The sequence below is a fragment of the Monodon monoceros genome, unplaced genomic scaffold, assembly GCF_005190385.1.
Source record: "Monodon monoceros isolate NGI ecotype Baffin Bay Population unplaced genomic scaffold, NGI_Narwhal_1 Super_Scaffold_21, whole genome shotgun sequence".
In the NCBI taxonomy this organism is placed as follows: Eukaryota; Metazoa; Chordata; class Mammalia; order Artiodactyla; family Monodontidae; genus Monodon; species Monodon monoceros.
This window is the reverse complement of record NW_021703778.1, coordinates 8,243,015-8,264,048: the sequence shown is the minus strand read 5'-3', so window position 1 is coordinate 8,264,048 and position 21,034 is coordinate 8,243,015. Positions and strand designations below refer to the sequence as shown.

Genomic DNA, 21,034 nt, shown 5'->3' with positions numbered 1-21,034 from the left:
TAGCTTATTAATGCACTGGAAAGCCCAGCTGACTATGCACCCAAGCGCTAGTGACACATAACACAGGCCGTGCGCAGCTTTCAGCCCCCTCGCGGGCGTCACAGACCTCTTTAGTTTTGTTAGGAAGGCAGCCAGGCTTTGGCACTTTTGACCCATTTCTTATTATCACATCACAGAGAACAGGTATTGTTCGTTAATGATAATTCAACTCAATCTGATAAAAGAGTTTAAGGACCAGAATTCCTTTTTGTTTCAAATTGGTCTCGAATCCTCACTAGCTGTGTGTGATCAAACATGGGCGTGTTCCCAGATCCACTCCAGGGGAAAGGCAGGTGAGGGGTGCTCGTAAGTCCCAAAGCCTGCTGTCCGTCAAGTAACAGTCATGTATTTAGATCAGGTGAGACTGGGTGTGATCCAGAAAATTTGGAGGAGCCAGAAAGACAGCCTGAAATCTGAAGGTCCTTATCCGGGGTGACATGGGTTAGCCAGTGGAGGTACCATAGACACAGAAGACCTGTCATTCTTTTTATGAATCTGTCTATCTTCTTGAAACTCTTGGGCCCTAAGCCCTGCAGCAGCTGCCTGACCACACGAGCTAGAGCTGGGGTGTGGATGGTACGTAAGGTAGTGTTAGAAGAGTGTGTAATAAGGACAGGGGGAGCTGCTGCCCAACAGACCAGGCAGTGGGAGTGGACACAGAACACTGGCAGTTGGGACCGCAGGGTCTGTTAATTCAAGAGAGTAAGGGGCAGTGTGCGGTGGGTCAGTGATGGATCGTCAAACCTAAGTGCATCAGAATCCCCTGGAGGGCTTGCTAACACACAGACCGCCGGGCGCCACCCCGAGTTTCTGATTCAGTGGGTCACGGATGGGCCCGACAAGTGCATTTCTAACAGGACCCCAGGTGATGCTTATGCTGCTGGTCTGGGGTACCACATTTTAAGAACCACTGGCTTGGTGGAAAAAGACGAGGCTTTGGCGTGGGCCCACAGAGTTGCAGGGCTGAAATTCCAGCACCGTCCAGCTGTGCGACATTGGGAAGACACTGATTTTCTCTGAGCCTCATCTATAAAACTAAAAAAATCTGGGCACTTCCCTTGCAGGATTGCAGTGAGGATTATATGAGCTCAGATATGTTAGCAGACGCTTCCAGCCTTTGAGTACACAGCAATCACTCAATAAATGCGAGCTCCCCTTCTGTCAAATACTAAGGCTGAATTAAAGCCTGGTTTAAAATCGCTAGAGATAAGTCTGCAGCAACAAAACATGTCTGCCAAGAACAGAGCCTGAAAGGAGGAGCCAGTTCGGGTCCTGTAGTTTCCCCCTGGTGTAACTGACAGCTGTCAGATTTTCCCAGACATCCCCACGGATGCCCCAGCGAACGAGAAGCTGAGTAAAGCTGGATAAAGGGACCTCTTATTCCTTTAGCCAATGGATAATGATGGAATGGAGCATCCACTTAGAGTCCACGTCTTAGGAGCAACGGAAGACGCAGGGATGGTGAGGGGAGCAGGAGGCAGGTCGCGTGTACCTGCCGGACTCCTCTGTACATGAAAATATCCTACGTGTCCATGAGGTTTACTGTGCTATGGGGTCTCTGCCTACCTTTAAAGCTGAAAAAGGAGCCGAGTTTTGGTTTCATCATTACTGTGGGCCACCTCTTCAGGGTCTCAAGGTACCGGATGGTTCTGAACAAGGGCTTGGCCGGGACTGAGACAGAATCTGAGCCTTCTGCTTTTTTTTCCTTAAGAAGCATCCTGACACCAAGACAGTGGATACACTGCCAAGCATGCAAAGCAGCAGGCTGGGGCTCAGGCCGGGGGTGGGTGTGGGTGGGTTCCTGAATCCCTCCTTGGCTGGCCTGGGGTGATCGCAACCCAAGTCCAGTGCTGTCTGGAATTCTGGCCAAAGAAGCACAATGGGCTCCCTCCACATTTTCAGGACCATCACCAACTTTGAAGGAGAGTAGAGAGAATTCACCCGAATAAAGGGACGGCGCCGGAAAGGAGGGGGTGGAAAGTAACAGCAGTGCCTGGGGCTTCTCCGGAGAGGAAGAAGTTCCCAGCGCTGTACATCGTTCCCGGTTTCCCAGTACCTCACTCTCCTAACGATAAACCCTCTGTCACTAGGATCTTATACCTGCTATGCTCTAACTGACGAAGAACGCGGAGGATCACTGCGAACCAGGAAGGGAGGGTCGGAGGTCTGAAGGGGGAACTCACCCGGTCCGCCAGGTTAGGATGTGGTGAGGGCTGCCGGGGGGCGTCGCTCCAACTTCACTGGACGGCGTTGAGCTTCTCTGGCTTTGAGGTAAGGCAGCTGCGTGTAGGTGGCGCAGAAGAGACACAGGTCAGACACGGGGCAGTGAAGGAGCTTCTTTCAGAGATGCTGCCTGTGGCCCCGTGGCAGGGTCCCGTGGGATAAACGTCCACCCCTCTCCTCTCCCCACGTTTGGCCAATGACGTTTTCTCCCCCCAGCCGTGCAGCTCCACTCTGAGTCAAGCTCGCTTGGGGTCCTAGGTCCCCGCTTTGCCACTGGGAAGTGGCCGCAGGGATGGCGACAGTCCCCACTATCCTCGGAGGGGGGCCTGGGCTGGCCTAGTGCAGGGAGGACCTGTTTCTCTGCACAGGGCGTTTCCAGATACGGCCCCAATGTTAAAACTGTTCTTTATTACGAACAGAACCTCCAGAAAGGCTCTCTGAGCTTGTGATCTCTGCCGTTTTAGGCTTAGAATTTACCATGTCAGGACCCTTCAAATGGGGCAGGGCTTTTCAAAGCTCATCCAAACCTGACTACGTGGAGCTTACTGATGCGGGCAGGAGTTTTTTAGTTGGGAAAACTCAGTAGGAAGTAAATCCTACTTAAATGCATCCCTCTGCTTCCTTAGGAATGCAATCTTTTTCACTGGGATGCTTAGTCTAAAATACGCTCCAAAAGATTTACCGAATCTCTTAAGGTAAAGCAGATCTACTAGATAAGTGCTACAGTTTCAACAGAACATAAATACTCCTGACCTGTCCAACCTCAGCTTCTCCTAACAGGGTTACAGGGGACCATGGTCTTTATATTCATAATATATTGAATATATAATTCATAATGAATATATTCATAATATATTCATTCATTATTCTCAAAATTCTCCTAGGAAGTTGATGGCATAATTCACTGGGCTGATTTTACAGATGACAGAGGAATCTGGAGAAGGTTCTCGGACCTTGAAGTCCACGGTTCTCTCACGCTTGCGTGAACCATATTTACTCCTGTCTCTGCAACTTGTCATTTGGCAATGACATAATAAACGAGTCACTGGGAATCTGGGGAGAGGACGCAGAAGCCTTGTGAGCTGGCACACCCGGGCAGCCGGCCGGTCTTTCCTTTTCGCCCTGTTCTCCCCAGGCCCCAAGAATCTCCTTCAGTCCCCCAAAGAGGAACCCGCCACCACCACCCCCCCCATTTTCTGTCTATAAGATCACTCTCCCTTCTCTGGATTTCTGCCCGCCCTTAACCTTCTTTCCAGTCGCAAGTCAAATCCTGACTTGGACTTCCTTCCATTTGCTGCTCTCATTTTATCCTGATACTTTAAAAATCATTTTTCATTATGTCTCACAATCCTCTCCCACTTACTTTCCTACAGTCAGTGTGATGCAGTCTCTTTTTAATTGGCTTTTATCAGGCGATTCATGATCGGGCAGCATCCCATCTACCAACTAGAAAGGCGCTCCGATCAAGTCTCTCATCACCGCACAATCTCCCCTCTTTGTGGGTGCTAAGATATATAAATGAGTTAGCGTCTGCTGGAGCTGAAAACTCCGCAGGGACGTGGAGACTGCTGGACACTTTTTTCTATCATCGTTATTCTTTCTTGGAGACGGAGTGGGAAGGGGATTAACTTAAGGGAGAGAACGGTTTCTTCCATTTTTCACCTGATTCGGTACTGCTCGACGCCCTGAGTACAAGGATATGCGGTAACCCTTCCTCTGATGATGAAAACTTTAAGATGTAACAACGGGGTATCAGAAGCACTTTACGAACATTACTTTGGTCAGAACATAACATCAGTGAAACGAGATCTCGAGGAGCAGTCTCCAGTTTTCCAGGAAGTCACCAGGGGAAGTCACAGGCAGAGCTCGCCACTTCATTCTGTAGCCGGTCTGCGCCACCTGGGGGAGACACTGGCCAAATCTCAGGGCTTCAAGTGTTCCTCTCCCCTGCAAGGGTACCGCTCAGGTCTCTAACCCACTGCTGCCTCTCACCTACTACTGTCGCCCCCTTCACCAGGGTAAAGGCGCACCTTTGACTGGATAAACCCTGAAAGACACGGACTTCACCCACTGCTTGGATCTCCGTCCTTACAAGGACAAGTGGCTGCGGCGATGGTCTGCACCCCTACTCAGGAAGCTGATATGGGAGACGGCGGTGCGCGCAGTCCGCTGGGCTGGGGCGGGGCTTAGGGTGCGCTGCCCCGCCCCTTCCCAGGTCTTCCTCACGCGGCAAAACCTAGGCTAGAGTGGGAGGGGTGAGGAAGGAGGGGAAGGAAGGTCTCACACACCTGACAGCTAGGTTTCTAGAATTAACCATCTCTTCTTCCTGCCTGCTCTAAGAAAACCTTCAATCCCCACGAGTTCACCTCCATACCGACCAGGTGCGCGCCGAGCCGTCCGCCCCCTCTCACCTGACGTGGCCTTGCACATCTGGGGCATCCTGGTGACCCTGCTGTGCGCCACGAAGGTGCTCTGGGAGGAGGCGCTGTACTGGGAGCCGCCGTCCGAGGAGGCGGAGCTGGCGTGCGACAGGCGGCTGTGCTCCTTGTGCGAGGCGCTCGAGCGCTGGTACCACTGGCGCAGCTCGTCCGAGACGGTGGCGCGGCCCGCGCCCTTGTCGTGGGCGCCGCCGTCGCGGCCCAGCGACGGAGTCCGCAGGATCTGCGAGCGCGACGGCGTCAGGCGGCCCGCGTCGCCCTCGTCGCCGCCGCGCCAGCTCTCCCGGAACAGGCCGCCGGCCGTGTACGAGTTGGAGGTCTTGAACTGCGCCTTGACGCTGTAGTGGCCCTCCTGGTCGCTTTCCAGGCTGCGCACCACCACGGGCGTGGCGCCGCCCTCCACGTACAGCGGGTACTCCTTGATGCGGTACTGCGAGCTGGGCTGGCTCTGGCTGTGCAGGTAGACGCCGTGGCCGTGGCCGCCGCCGCGCGCCGCCAGGTTGGGCATGCTGCCCGAGTTCGCTGCGCCCAGCGCGCCCGCCGCCCGCTGCCGCTGCCGCGCGCGCGCCTTGGACGGCGAGTCCTCGGCCAGCGTGGAGTAGTTGGCATTCATCTGCGCCGGGTAGTAGTGCTCCGAGCTCGAGTGGCTGGTGCACGACGAGCAGTCGTCCATGGGGTCCGAGCCGTTGCTGCTGCGAGTCCGTGGCGTGTAGAAGTCGGGGCTCCCCGTGTCGTTCTCCGAGCCCAGGAGCTTGCCCTGGGACTCCAAGCTGGAGCTCCGGTGCCGAAAGTGCAGGGCGAGGCTGTGCAGCCGCGTGGGGCTGAGGTCCACCGACCTGCGGGGAGACCACGGCGCGCTGGGTCTGGGGGCGCCTGGGGGAGGGGCTGGCGGCTCTGCGATGCTCTGATCGTCGGACTCGGAAAGAGCGCGAGGCCGCAAGGCCCAGAGCCTCCCGCAAACGCGCATCTAGGAGAGCGAGTCTAAGGGCGGGGACCCTGGGGATCCAGGTGCTTCCCATCCCTCCCAGGTGAAGACCAGCCAGGAGCGGACGCTGATCCCCGGAGGAGAGCCGGGCCTCCGCCGTGATTTTCGATTCCGAATGGGCGATGGGGACAAAGTGCCCACGTAAGGGCTTCTGAAAAAAGTATGCCAATAGCCAGGTGCTTTTTTTTTTTTTTTTTCTTTTAAAGGTGAAAAGAGGTTCTATAGACACAGCGAACCAAGATCATCCCCGTTCTGGTATTATGTTAAGCCAGATGAAATGCCCATTTTTGTAGGTCAAGAAACAGCCCAGCAGAAGCAATCATATGGTTCCACCCAGTACTGTTATGAGTACTGGACAGATTTCCATTTCCCCATGAACACTTGTCTAAAACGGAAGGTTGGTGGCACACGGAACCCTTAAAAATGACGGATGCAAACACTTACCACTCCACTTCTTTGTTTACAATCCATTCTGCTCATTGGAGCCACACGATAAATGTCCATCAATATGGCAGGGGGCAGAGTACAAGGACTCCACAGAAATTCACCGTGGCTGGGTTGACCAAGTACAGGAAGAGGCGATTCCCAGGGCTGTCACTCAGGGTAGACTGCGAAGTCCCCACTGTGTGGCCCTCCTTGACTCGGGCCTCAGTTTCCTCTCTGGTCCCACCCCGCTCCATCACTTTGTTCTGGCCACACCGGCCTCCTGGAACATGCTGAGTGCAGGCCTGTGTCTGGGGGCCTTGACCCTGCTGTTCCCTGAATATCCTTAGAGCTTGCTACCCGCCTCCATCCAGGTCTCTGCTCAAATGTCACCCTATTAGATAAGCCTTCGCCGATGCTCTCCTTTAAATGGTCTCTCCCTTCACTCACTTGCCCTGTTCATTTTCCTTCTCAGTACTTACCACCGCTGACTTATTTCTTTGCTGTGACTCTCTTCCTACTAAAACGTCAGTCTGGTGAGGGCACAGCGTGGCCTGTTTTGTCCATGGCTCTACGCCCAAGAATAGCACCTGGTACATATAGGCACCTAATATCTGTTGCGTGAATGAGAGAATGAACGGACAAGAGACTCTTGCCTGGAGAGCTCAATCGTACCCTACATAAATGGTTCACCACTTACAGAAGATCACACCATCTGTCCTTTGAGCTGCAGTCCCTATGGACTTTAAAGTTTTAGAGAAAATGGAGTGATGGCTTTGGTTTTGCCTCTTTTTAGGAGAGGAAAGTGTGATTCACTGAAGCCTCACGTTTGCCTGTTCCTTTTGCTCTTGAATGAATTTACACCTTGGGGCATTAAAGGAAGTCCAGGATACATGAGGACTGTCCAGTAAAGATCACCCCACCAGGGCGAGGTTGTTCTGGCCCTGGTGCTCTTCCCTGCTAACCTGGGGAGCCGTTCCGGCCTCCACTTCTGTGGCTTAGGAAAGCTCCTTCCATGCCCACTGTCTCCAGGGGATTATCCGACAGACTCCCGGTACCCACTGGGCGTGGACAGTGGGATATAACGTGTCTCTTGGCTCCCATGGGCTTCCGGCTACCAGCTCAGTTCTTGATTCTGCTTCACTTAAAGAAGAACCTACCTCGCTGGTTCAGTCCTGACTCCAGCTCTCGGCTTATCTGGGCCAGCGTGGGTCCAACAATGCCAAAATTCTACAAAGGCAGGTCTGGTCTAGGGAGGGAGATGGGTGGACTCACCTTGTGGAATGCACGTAGTGGGGACTCCGGACTCGGAGGTCGGGTGTGGACGGCATGCTGCACTGCGAGTTCCAGGGCGGGAGGCTGCGGATGGGGCTGGTCTGCAGGGAGCTGCCTCCCCCTCCCGCTTCAGCGCAGCTCCCCGTGCTGGGGAAGCGCTTGTGGCTACTGCAAAGCAGAGGAGGCCACGCTGGTCACTGCCAGACAGAGCTGCACCTTCTCGAGGGTCGCTGACTATGTATGGCCTTGGGCCTTCAATCTCGATGTCGGGAAGCTTGCCCGGGACTCCCCCAGAAGTGGGTGAGTCCTTTTCCCTGATGCCCAGAGCAATGTGCGATGAAGACCCTCACCAGCCTTCTCCGGGACAGGCAGTGTGCCTGTTCTGCGAAGCCCCTCCCCTGAACCACAGTTTCTGTTTTCTGAGAGACAGATATTTACCTGTCTGCGTACCCACTGGGAGCTTTATAGGACATAATGAAAGGAAAGGAGAAGAACGGAGCAGCAGTCCAAAAACGCCTTCGCAAACCCCTCCCCCACGTCAGCTGAGTAATGAGCGGCTGATACACAGCTAAGGTTACAGCTGTCCAGCTCCAGGATTCTCCTGGCTGATCGCTCAGGATTCTGAGCCACTCTGGGATTCTTAACGAGTGGGCTCTCTCATTTGCCATTGCGGAGTACTGCTGCCTAAGATTTCCTAATTCATTAATTCCCATGGAATCTAACGACATTCAAGCCAGCGGCCAACGCGTGGATTGGGAGCCCAGACCCCCGTTTCCCTGGGAAGGACGAATCTGCACCTCGAGCATGTCAGCAGCAGAGGGCGCTGTGGCGCAGCCCTGCTGAAAGGCAGCGCCAGGGAGGCGCACCCAGGGCGGTGGGGATCGGCGGCTTGAGGATGCTACTTAGGACAGCCCTGGGAGTCTGTCCAAGCGTGGACAGTGGCCTCGTGTGGCCTTCCCGGCCCAGCTCACCTGGAGTGACTGTGGGAGGAACGCTTCTTGACCTTCTCGTAAGGCTCGTCTAATGAGGACTCGCTCCACATTTTGGGCTTTATGGGCGACTTGTCATAGTCGTTGCGGTGATAGTGCATCTGCCTGAGTCCCTCCAGGGACTGCGGAGGGGGCGGCCGGTTGTGCGACGGTGGCCGAGGAGGGAGCCCTTTGTGAGGGGACTGTAAGGGGGACAGTGTGCTGGTGACCTGAGAGTCTTCTGCACAAAGAGGAAAGAGAGGAAGTGAGCAAGGGTCATCCTTCCCGCCTACCCCCGGGACGTCGCCGCTCTACCCCAACTCCGCCCAGACATCAGCCGTCAGCGGGCACGTTCTACAATTTCACTCTTTTACCCTCAGATCAGTAAGGAAAGAGCCCTTGGCAGGAGCAAGCCTGCGATGGGAGTTGGGGCCCATGTGAAGCAACAATGCCCCTTGGGAGGTCGGGGGTCTGACACATGGGGAGGAAACTGATCACAGGCAATGCATCGACCTCAGCTAATGACAATCTATACCTCCTCCCCCGTTACAGAGGAGTCTCCCTCAAACGTTCCCGTTTCCTCCCCTGCAGAGACTGGGGTCCACAGAGGCCACAGGCTGGATCTCTGATATTCAAATCACGCCCCTTGCTCCCCTGCAGGCCTGTCCTTTCCTCCCACCAGTGTAATGAATTAAAATATGACAATCTGATGGCAAATAGCGGGGCTGAGACAACTGGGTAAATACCCCGCCAGCCGTTCCCCACATCAACGTCAGTGATTATTATCCTTGCAGTTATTATGATGGCTAGGAGCCACGCAGATCTTTCAAGTTCTCTGTCTGAATCGCCACTTACACTGCCCGCCTGAGGTTTCCCCAAAGGGCAAAAAACGTAACTGCCACTCAGTAGATCTCCACGTCATTAATGACTTGACCTCCCCAGGTTGGGTTTAAATCCATGGGAACCTTCTCACAGATGCTTCTGGGTTTGGAATCCCTTCTTCCCCGATGTGTGGTGGTGGTGATGGGCTGGGGGGAGGGGACGGGTCACTTCTGTTTTTGTAAGAATTTCCCAGGAAAAGATTCTGAGAATCACTAGGGTTTTAGAGGTCAATGGGAGATAAGAAGACAGTTTCCTAGGCCTGAGCAGGCGTCTAAAGGGACATCTCCCCTTCACTTTCACTGTTTCTCGGGAAGGTGCGGAGGCGTGTTTGCTTCTGCCTACCCCCAGGCTCTGCTAGCAGGTTTCAATCTTTGTGACCCAAACCAGTGGCCACCTCTTTCCTCCAGAAATTATAAATACGCCAAAGGAAACTATGCGTGGTGTTTAAATTGTCTGTTCAGGTTAAAATGTGGTTTTGGCCACTAAAAATGTAGAACACCATTCACGATCACCTTAAATCTTACCTCCGGGCCACAGGGCATAATAAAATTCCAACAGACGTGTGTTTCTGTAGCTCCCACCCTCTCTCAGCCAAACAGACGACCAATGGGCAGCGACAGAATCACAGGGAACCCGGCGCCATGTTGGTCTGGCTCCTGGCTTTCCACTGGGCTGTCCCAGATTACACACAGCTTAATCCCAGTTCCGAGTTCTCAAGCAGGAAACAGACAACCTACCATCTTCTAGAACCAGGGCATCTGACAGGGAGCTGTCCTCACTGGCAATATTTCCATCTGAGAAGACAAAAAGCAAACGTCTATGAGGTGAGCACATCCCTTAGACAAGGCCCTATCTGTGAAAAGAGTGGGTTTCCCGCCATCCCATACCCTCCTCTCTCAGAAAAAATAACCACGAAACACAATCAAAATGCTGTTGGGCATTTCTTTTGACAGTCCCTGTGGGGGGTCATGACTCACCCCCCCCATCCCTGACACTGCAATGCGCCCGGTCTTTGTTTCATTGGCGACAACAACGGTCAGCAGTTTCATATCCAATATAAAGGCCACCTGGCCTGGCCGAGCCACGTCATCGTCCCAGCCCATCTCAGGGCGTGTTCTGACTCAACCCGAGGAGGTGAACTGCCGTTTGTTCTACACGGGTGAAACTAGGGCGAGGAGCTTGGCTTGGCTCCTGTGGCAGTAAACGGCTTCTCAATAAACTTCTTGAATCGTTAGCAGAGAAAACAAGCTTCTAAATAAATACAGCTTCTCTCTCCAAAGCCTATTCTCATAGACACTATGCAATTAACCATGAGAACACACCCAGAGGAAGACACAAAGGGAATCCTCCCCCTTTAACAGCTGGGGAAACTGAGGGACGTCTAGGGAGGCATGGTTTGTCTGAGGCTGCGCTGCTCTCCTGGCTAAGTCAGCAAAAGGTTCCGGGTCTTTAGATTCCAAGCTTAATGTTTTCTCTCTTCAAATAACAAACCAGGCTAAGGCGAGGAAGAACATGAATCACTGCTCTAATTGAAGTGGGCTCGTCGTGTGATGCAACGTTATTTCGAGGAGGCAGCAAGATGGGGAAGGTACATCCTTGAGCGGTTAAAAACGAACGGCTGCGGGCATAGATGGGACCAAGCTGGTCAGATAGCGATTTACAAACAGACTCTGCCGACCGTCCTCACAGAATGGCCGGCAAACCACGCTCTTTTGTGGTTGACCAGCAGGATGTCCGTCCCTCCGGTGCCCTTCCCAGGCTCTGTCAGCCTTGCTGACGTTTCCACAGTGCTGGGACGCCCCCCAAGTCCCTTCAAGGGGGCAGAAGGAGGTCCCAAGAGGCATTAGACAGAGGAGGGCTGGCTGAATGCAGCTCTGTTAGGGAAAGTGACAAAGTCTTGGCCAGTGACAAAGGGGCGAGGTGGGGAAGGGTAGTTACTCCAAATTACCTAGAGCAGAAGAATTGTTTTTTTATGATCTCTCTCACTTTTAACTAGGAATTCGCCTTATTCATATCGCTTGATGAACTGTGAACAATTAGGAGACACAACCTTGACTAGCATCTTGGAGTCACCAGTAAATCATCCCTCCCCCAGGATGCCCACATTTTTAGGTTGCAGCAAAATATATCAATATATGTAACGGTGGTAAAATACACATAATGTAAAATTGACCATTTTAGCCATTTTTACTGTACAGTTCGGTGGCATTAAGTACATTCACGTCGTTGTGCAGCCGTCACCTCCATCCACCTCCAGAACTTCTGTCATCTTCCCAAACTGAAACTCTGTCCCCGTGAAGCAGTAACTCCCTGTTCCCCTCTCCCAGCGCCCCCTGGTAACCTCTCTTCTACTTTCTGTCTTCCTGGAGCAAAAATATTTTAAATGTGTATAAACTGTGAAAGAAGACTTGATATATATTTTAAAAGATTTGGTAAACAATAAGCTGTATTCAGGGAACTATATTAAATTATCCTGTACTAACCTATAAGTTTATAACCTATAAGCACCTGAAAAAGAATACACGTATGTATTCTCTTGGGAATCACTTTGCTGTACACCTGAAACTAACACAGCGTGATACAACAGAACTATACTTCTATTAAAAGAAGAAGAATTTACTGACTTAAAAAAAAAAAAAGGATCATAATAGTTGGAGAGACTTGACGGTTGGTGGTGAATTCTGGGGTATTTCCTACTCGTGTTCACCGAATATAATCCCCACCCACTCCTAACCCCTCCTGATCAGAGTTTGGGGCAGTTCAGTCCTCCCTAGCTTAAGCATTGGGACAGGAGCCCCTGGAGACAGGGGAGGGCTGCGGGGATGCTGGCCTCAGGGTACCTGAGCCACCCACCTTTCCTTCCAGACCTGGGTAGGGTGACCAGGTCTCTGAGGACCTTGGAGCCTGGGCTGGCCCCGGGCTCAGCTCCCGGTGAGGGCTGAGAGGAGCGTTCTCCCAAGAGGCCATCACGAGGAACAATGATCATTTGATTTGTGTCATCCCTTCTTCCTAGTTTCATTTTACGGATGGAAAAATTAAGGCACAGGGGAGTTAAGCAGCTTTGCAAGGTCGCTCAGGGGGCTGGGCTTTCGGTTCATGCCTTGGACGAAGACCCAGTCCTCTGAGGGTCGGTGGAGGGAGGGCGGCACCCACAGTGGGGAGTGGGCTTGGCACTGACCTTCGATGATCAGCGAGGCCCGCTGGGTGGGTTTCTTCCCAGACTTGACGCGGTTCTCGTTGATTGCGCTTTCAATCTCCTGCAGCTTCTTCAGTGCATTCAGGTAAGAGGTCTTCCTCTGCTTCTTCAGTTTTTTGCTGACGTTAGGGTCACTGGCCAGGCGGCGGGCAGCCTCCGTAATCTGGGACTGAATGGCAAACTCCCGCTCCAGGCGTTCCAGCTCGGCCTCCTGTGAGAAACAGACCACACACGTAGGGGGATGCCGAGCGGGGTGACACCCGTCTTCCTGCCCCGCGCCAGGCCAGCGAGCCTCCGTCCCTGGAGGCCAACCCGGCCCCGCCCCGCGGCGGCCCCGCCCCTCCGGTCCGCGGCAGCCAGGGCCCTGGACACGCCCACTTTTGAGACCCTCGGCCCCTGTTCCATCCTGGAGACACGCACCGTCCCTGAGAAGCGGGGAGCTTCCTTGTTGCAGGCCTGGGGGTCACTAGGGTTTATTTCCAAGGTCTCCAGCAAGGCTCTCAAAGACAGCCTTCCTGGAGATCCAGAGCCCACTGGGTTGGTGTTTCCTTCCCATTTGGGCCAGAGCGGGCAGCGCTATTTTCAGAGTGGCCTCTGTCGCGCTTTGCTGTGGGTTTGCTAACAGGGGGCTCCCACAGGTGCCCCCCTGCACACACGCCCTCTGCCTCTCGCATTTTTTTTTTTTTTTTTGCGGTACGCGGGCCTCTCACTGATGTGGCCTCTCCCGCTGCGGAGCACAGGCTCCAGACGCGCAGGCTCAGCGGCCATGGCTCACGGGCCCAGCCGCTCCGCGGCACATGGGATCCTCCCGGACCGGGGCACGAACCCGTGTCCCCTGCATCGGCAGGCAGACTCTCAACCACTGCGCCACCAGGGAGGCCCTGCCTCTCGCATTTTGAGCCCTTCATGCTGGTCCTTGCCCGCACTCACTCACGCGTCCTCTGGAAGCTCTTTTCGCAAGCTCCGGCTGTCAGCTCACGCCTGCCTCTACGTAAAACTTCCACTGGGTGACCAGCGGCCGCGCCCCAAGTGTGGACGGCTGGTGGTGCAGCCGGGTCCCCTGCTACTTGGACCACTCTTGGGCACTCCCTCCTCTCCTGTGTGCCTCCCTCCCTCCTCTACCCCTCACTTTGGCCAAAAGGAGCCCATGGATGAACGTTCCCTCAAAGGGAGTTTTGGACCCGGCAGAAATGCAGCTGTGGCTGCCAGAAGATGCCTGGTGGACCCAAAGGATGAAAGCAGCGCCAGCGTATTAGCTGTGGCTTCTCTGCGGCTCAGCTGGTGCCTTTTTCAAACGCCGACCAGCGAGGCCAGGGGAGCCCAAGCACGCATCTTGCTCTGAGGGGATCCACGGTCTGGCTAAAGCCCAAAAGGAACGGATTTAACCGCGGAGGAGCAGATCACCAAGTTCGCTGGAGCCAAGAGACCTTCCGAATTACAGGCCGATACAACAGCCTTGCCTCTCAGCCCCACGTGCCAGGCTGGGTGCCTCCGTCAGGTACAAAACTCTGAGGTGGACTTCACCTCCTCTTGAGCACTGAAGGGAGGGGGCCTAAGGGTGAGAGTGGGAGGTAAGCATTAAAGGAACTATTATTAACATTAAGGGTCTAATAAACTCCCCAGTTCCTGCAAATGCCCGCTGCGTTTCTTCCCTGGAGAAGAGTGACGGGGTGGACTCCTGCCCGGGGCCTTGAGACAAACAAGTCACCAAGGACAAAGCCTCGCAGCTGCTCGCGGGCTGTCAGGGCAGCCCTGGCCCAAGACACCGACCCGGGGTTTTGTGGGAGCCCAGGACAAACTCTTGCTACTTAAACCGAGCCAAGGACAAGGCTGGCAGCCCGTCTGCGCAGATGGCTGCCTGCCGTGTGAACAAGGACGTCAAGGGCATCCCGAGGAGAAACAGGCATTTCCCAGCGGTGTCTGCAGGAACAGGTGAGGAGACAGGGATGCAGTGGGATTCTCAGGGAGTGTAAGTCATCTTTTACTGGAAAGTGTGAAGGAGGCACCACGAGTAGGTGTGATGGGACCTTGGGAAGAACAACGGGGTGCAGGCGGGTGGCGCTCATACATGGGGGTTCTCCCCCGGATCCTTTAGTGCAGGTGTCTGCCCAGCACAAGAGGACTGGAAGTTTCCAGGCCATTTGGATGACAGCTGGGTTTGAAAAACACTCCACCAGATGGTTTCCTAAGTCCCACCGGCCTGCACCCCAGTTCTGACCCCGGTAAAGTCCCAGGCCCAGCCCCAGCCCAGCACGCCTTCCCCAACACCTCCTCATGTTTACTGAGCGTCCAGCAGGTGTCAGCACCGAGTTGCATATTTTCCGTCCACTGGCTCTCTTAATCCCAGCGACAGCCAGAGAAATAAGGGTACTGAACTTCATTTTACAGAAGAGGAAAAGCGCCTCCAGAGCTGGGTGAAGCATTCTGGCGCGCCCAACAGTGCTCCCAGCACCCGGGGATGGGGACCTGCTATCACAGATCTCAGGAGACCGAGCCACCCCTTCCGCTGTCTCCAGGGCACATGTGTTCCCCTCTCAACTCAGCCGCATGCTCACCCACTGCACGTGTCATGTGAGAACATCGGTTCCTCTCACTTTATAAAAAGACTAAATACGCACAGAATTCCTGTCTCCACTGGCTTCGATTCCTGCCCTTTTAAGCCCTCTGCTCGATAGCATTGTAATGAGTAACTGTATTTGGAATAAATTTGGAAAGACATTTCCTGGACGTGCCCCCAGGGCCTGAGGTGTGCCTGGCCTTGAATTTCTCTTGGTTTGAGACTGGATCACTTATTAACCAACTGGAGACCCAAGGCTCCCCTGCCCCCAGATCTGAACTCTCCAGTCCCAGCCCCCACCGAGGTTTAGTCCAAAGAGGGTAAAGTGAGGGGTGCTTTGGGGAGGCGCAGCATCTTGCTCAGGCTTGGGCAGTGATTTTAGCAGCCGGGTGGGGTTAGGACCACCGAGGCCAGGCCCGACTGTCTCTCCTCAGCCAGCGGCATCTCTGCACCTGCTGGCGTGCCCTCAGTGTTCTTTCTTCTTTGGTCGTTTTCTGTCATAGATGAGACAGTACGCTTGGCTCTCAGTGACAAAGAGCTGGGAGAAGAACACGTGAGTGTTATGGACTCTTCTCCCATTAACTTTGCTGCTTGCGACAGGCCTGTTGACGTAGACACACAGCCGCCACAGAAATCAAAATGCTCACAAATTAACGCAAGGTGGCCAATCCAACCAATGGGAGCCACATACTGACCAAGCAGCAAACTTAAGGTAAAAGGAGAGCAACTCAGGAGGAGAGAGGAAATGGCATCCGGTAGAATGGAAACATCCTCATAGAACCCCGAAACATCCTCACAGAACCCCGAAACATCCTCAGAGAATCCTGAAACATCCTCGTAGAACCCTGAAACATACTCACAGAACCCCGAAACATCCTCATAGAACCCCGAAACATCCTCACAGAACCCCGAAACATCCTCATAGGATCCCGAAACATCCTCATAGGATCCCGAAACATCCTCATAGAACCCCGAAACATCCTCATAGAACCCCGAAACATCCTCATAGCATCCCGAAACATCCTCACAGAACCCCGAAACATCCTTATAGAATCCCGAGGCGCCCTCACAAACGGGAAAGTGAGGCAGGTGTAAGAGAACCCCACCACAGAGAGAAGCACGTACCTCTCCTTTGGGCAGGATTTTCTGCTCGTCCAGTTTGAAGGCTGTCCCGATTCTTCTTCGAACAATGGGTGGTTCCTCTCCTGGATCCAGGGGATACTCCACGGGCAGTTTTCCCGTCAGCTCCTGCAGAAGTGTGACAGCATGAGGGGACAAGGAGTCAGAGTGGGTACACGACTGGCTTCTAGAACATACACACACACTTCAAAGCACAGATTCAACGCACAGATTCGAAACCATAATCTTACGCAATACAATTTCATTTCTCCAAAAACGTAGGAGAATATAGTCCTTCCTTTCCAGAACAGAGGCACGTGGAAAAGATTTTCCCCAAAGTAAATTCCTGTCGGGTAAATAAAATCGCTACTGATTTTCATCATAAAATCCCAAATTTCATTCACTTGTTAATTTCACACGTGTCTGGCATGTCTACCACGAACCTGTTGAGGCCACACAGCCAGTAAGAGCAGAGGCAACATGAGATCTCTGGTCTTTCCGGCTCCAAACTCTGTGCTTATTTCACTGCACCAAATATCTGAGTTTTAAATGGGTCTTTCAAATGAGTTTTCTTAGGAAGCGTGGTATCTATATGGCAAATTCCAGAAAAGGGCATTATAATATAATCTAGAAACTGAGAATGAGCAATAATTATTCTACTCTGGCCAGATGCTCAGGGAACAGGCTGAGTTGAAAGGACATTAAATGTGTACAAATACGAGTTTCAGTGGAAACAAAATATAATCCATATTACTGACAAGGCCACTTAAAAAAAATCTGCTGTATGTGCATTTGGGGCTCTGGAAATCTAACTGTTGTGAGTATAACGACAGTGAATTTAGTTGACAGACCACCGTGGTGACGATGGTCCCGGGCAGTTGCTGAAAGGTCTGTGGGATGATTCAGCGTTAGAATTAGGCTTTATATGAGCAGCTTATGTCTGGGCTCAACAGAGATAAAATCTGAGTCAGCAGCTAATCCATGTGGTAGAGCCCAGGCGTCCAATGCAAGGAGTCACTTCCAGGGACCAGAAAACCCTGGGAGACCCACTGCCTGCTTCCAAGGGACCGGTGGCCCTTCCAGGCAGAGCCCAGCCCTGGTCTCTAGTCCCAAATCAACACCGATGTTGCACAAAGACCCCAGGCAGGCTCTTCTCGGGAACATCCATCACCAATGCAGAAAGAAGCTTCTGTGCCGGGCAGCCTCGTAAGGGCAGCAAAGCTCTGATCATCAGATTCCACGGGCAGTCTGACCTTCTAACAGGAGGAGTGACATGGCTTCTCTGTGCCACTGCTGTGTGTACACATTGGTGTGTGTGTCTGTACACACTGGGGCATGTGTGTGTCGGGGGGGGGCTACACCCGGCATGTACAAGCACACCCACTCACTGCGATCCTAGGCCTCTTTCCTCCTGGGTTCAGGCCACTGGGAAAAGACCTCTTGGACTTTTTATTCCTCATTGCAAGCATTTCAGAGCACAGTGGCCAACTCTTTGAGTATGAAATGCTCTGCAGTTTTCGTCCCTGTTTTTTTTCCTCTTTTTCTAAACGTGGTTCAAATGTCTCCCAAGTAGTTGTGTGTTTATTCTGCAACATTTTATTTGCTTCCCTAAAAGTCTGCCTATAAATAACATATTGAGGATTTTATACTATTAGGACTTTCTTTTTTACTTTGAAACTTATAAAAAGGAGGGGAAAGTTGTTAAAATGGCCATTGATTTATAACTCTAAAGAGCTTGTGGTTTTCTAACACAACATTGCAAATCAACTATAGTCTAATATAAAATAAAATTTTTTTTAAATCTATGAAAAATTTAAATGCCGTCTCTAAGTTTGTGAATTTAAGCTTCTACAAAGTAAAAGAAATTTTGAACAGCTGTATTAGTAATTACTGCAAATTGAGAATCTGTATTGTCCCAGCAAGAGTACCAGGCCTCCCTAGAATAATGAAATAAAACTTTAAAGAAGAAGAAAAAAAAAGAGTCTGTGGTTTTAAAACAAAATATCTTTTTCAAAAATGAAGCTACTGATTTTCCACCATCTGCTTGGAGGTATTTGAGTCCAGGCCTTGATTCTCCATATTTAATCTGACATGTGTAACGAGAGCCGCCTGGGGAAGGAGGAATTTAACACACTCTTGGGGAGGGCTCGGCCTGGTTCCCTTTCTCTTCTTATGTTGGTTATATTTTGCCAGACGCTCCCACAGCACCTCCTTCTGGCTGCCCCACACCCCAGGGGACAAAAAGTACTGCAGGATACCCTTAGCTGAGGGGGGGTGTGTGACACAGAAAGAGCAGGACAGAGTCAGGACAGAAGTTCTCCTGTCCCCTAACCTCAGAGGAGTGAAGTTCCTTCTGCTGCTCAAGTTCTGTTTTCTGTGTCCACATAGTAAGAAGCAGGAGCTTTGGTTTCCTTATTTTGCTCTTATTTTTACGAGAGGCACAGAAACCTTCACTAGACGTGTCAACCTTGCCCGGACATGTTCCGCCAGTTTTCTGATGCTGATTCCCTGCTGGGTTTAGGGATGCTGCCTTTATTAAAAACACAACAAGGCTTGACAAATTGTTAAATGCAGGCACCCACACCCATGTTTTCTCAATCCTTCCAGCAAATTCTTTACAAAAAGACTGCTGATATTAACAGTACCTCAGAGCACATCCCCCAGCCGGGACAACTGCTTCCCCAAGATTTGCAAAGGATTTGCGCTAATGTGGGTCTGCTTTGAGCGGCTCCGGTTTGAATCAATCCAGAGCATAATTAAGCCAAATTGAACTGTAATATGGTCTCATTCTGTGGCCCCTTGTTTCATTCTTCCTGGGGCAAGGCATTAGGACTGGGGGGAGGGGAGTAGGGCTCTTCAACTTAGTTTGGGAACCTCTTTCCGCTTCCCTTTCTGAACTGTTGACCAACAGAGCTCCTTGTAATGTTATATACAGAACACTCTCTCTCCTGAGGGCTCCCACCCCATGGTGTGTGTGTGTGCAAGCACATGCACACGTGTGTGCATATACACATACGCACAATAACGCGAGATGCATTAAAAAATCAAGTCTTCAAACATGATAACAAGGAGTTGTGGAATAAGCAGAAGGTGGTGGAAACAGAGGCTCAAATAAATAGAGACAGTGACCTGCCACAGTCTCTAAATCCCAATGAGACGTGAGCCTTGTGTATATATACACTTGAGGAAGCATTGCTTTGCCTAAAATTAAAAGATTTTTTTAGATGACTAGGCTAGGATTTCATTTACAAATAGCTCATGTGGCCCAATACCCAAAAAACAAACGATCCAATCAAAAAATGGGCAGAACACCTAAACAGACATTTCTCCAAAGAAGACATACAGATGGCCAAAAAGCACATGAAAAGACACTCAACATCGCAGAGAGAAATGCAAAGCAGAACTACGAGAGGGACTTCCCTGGTGGTGCAGTGTTTAAGAATCTGCCTGCCAATACAGGGGACACGGGTTCGATCCCTGGTCTGGGACAATCCCACGTGCCGCGGAGCAACTAAGCCCGTGCACCACAGCTACTTAAGCCTGTGAGCTCTAGGGCCCGTGAGCCACAACTACTGAAGCCTGTGAGCTCTAGGGCCCATGAGCCACAACTACTGGGCCCACACGCCACAACTACTGAAGCCCACGCGCCTAGAGCCTGTGCTCCGCAACAAAAGAAACCACCGCAATGAGAAGCACGAGCACCGCAACGAAGAGTAGCCCCCGCTCACCACAACTAGAGAGAGCCCTCAAGCAGCAATGAAGACCCAACACAGCCAAAAATAAATAAATAAATTTATATTAAAAAAAACTACAATGAGATATCACCTCACACCAGTCAGGATGGCCATCATCAAAAAATCTACAAACAATAAATGCTGGAGAGGGTGTGAAGCATGTAATTCCTACTGTTGGTGGGAATGTAAATTGGTACAGCTACTATGGAGAACAGTACTAAGGTTCCTTAAAAAAATAAAAGTAGAATTACCATACAATCTAGCAATCCCACTCTTGGGCATATATCTGGAAAAAAACTTGGTTCAAAAGTATACATGCACCCCAATGTTCACTGCAGCACTGTTTACAATAGCCAGGACATGGAAGCAACCTGAATGCCCACCAACAGATGAATGGATAAAGAAGATGTGGTACATATATACAATGGACTGTTACTCAGCCATAAAAAGGAACGAAATAATGCCATTTGCAGCAACATGGATGGACCTGGAGATTGTCATACTGAGTGAAATAAGTCAGGCAGAGAAAGACAAATATCATATATTGCTTATATGAGGAATCTAAAAAAAATAATACAAATGAACTTATTTACAAAACAGAAACAGACACACAGACTTAGAGAATGGACTTATGGTTACCGGGGGGAAAGGTGGGGGGGATAGATTGGGAGTTTGGATTGAAATATACACACTGCTATATTTAAACAGAAAAGAAGGACCTACTGTAAAAACAAAACAAACAAACAACAGCTAAAGGAAAAAATGCATCATCTACCAAAAAAAAAAAAGTGAAAGATTCACCAGATCATGAGTTTTGAAGGGGATTTTATATCAAGTGAAATCCTGATTTCCTTTTTGATCCCCAAAGGTACTCCTCACTATGATTTCCAGAGATAAATCTGAAATACACTCAAGAGAAACAAAAGCCGCCACAAGGATAAACTCGGGCACAAGATCTTAGGAAGCTGGCAAACCATTCCATCCAGCGTGGGAACTATCATATGAGGAAATGCTTTATAAACTATGGGGCACCATGCAAATGTTGCTGTTTACCATTGTTATTATGACTGTTATTACTACTTGTCATTTGGCCCCTAGTGGGGTCCCTTTTGGGATTCTGCCAGGACCCACTTTCACTGCTGTCAGAGTGTTTTCATTATGGTCCAAGACTCCTGTTTCTGACGGGGCTTATCCC

The 21,034-nt window shown here is 51.5% G+C and overlaps 1 protein-coding gene across 5 annotated transcripts in view; it reads right to left on the bottom strand.

Moving 5' to 3' along the window:
• The window catches only part of FRMD4A (FERM domain containing 4A), a 353,094-nt gene that overhangs the window by 34,929 nt on the left and 297,131 nt on the right, over nucleotides 1-21,034 (bottom strand). For all 5 annotated transcript variants that reach the window (XM_029239055.1, XM_029239054.1, XM_029239052.1 and 2 more), the window contains 7 exons: nucleotides 16,112-16,234; nucleotides 12,412-12,640; nucleotides 9,971-10,027; nucleotides 8,355-8,592; nucleotides 7,384-7,551; nucleotides 4,674-5,536; nucleotides 2,223-2,319 (listed from right to left, as the gene is read on the bottom strand). In XM_029239055.1, coding sequence (XP_029094888.1) covers nucleotides 2,223-2,319; nucleotides 4,674-5,536; nucleotides 7,384-7,551; nucleotides 8,355-8,592; nucleotides 9,971-10,027; nucleotides 12,412-12,640; nucleotides 16,112-16,234 — 1,775 coding nt within the window. The remainder of the gene's footprint in view (nucleotides 1-2,222; nucleotides 2,320-4,673; nucleotides 5,537-7,383; nucleotides 7,552-8,354; nucleotides 8,593-9,970; nucleotides 10,028-12,411; nucleotides 12,641-16,111; nucleotides 16,235-21,034) is intronic.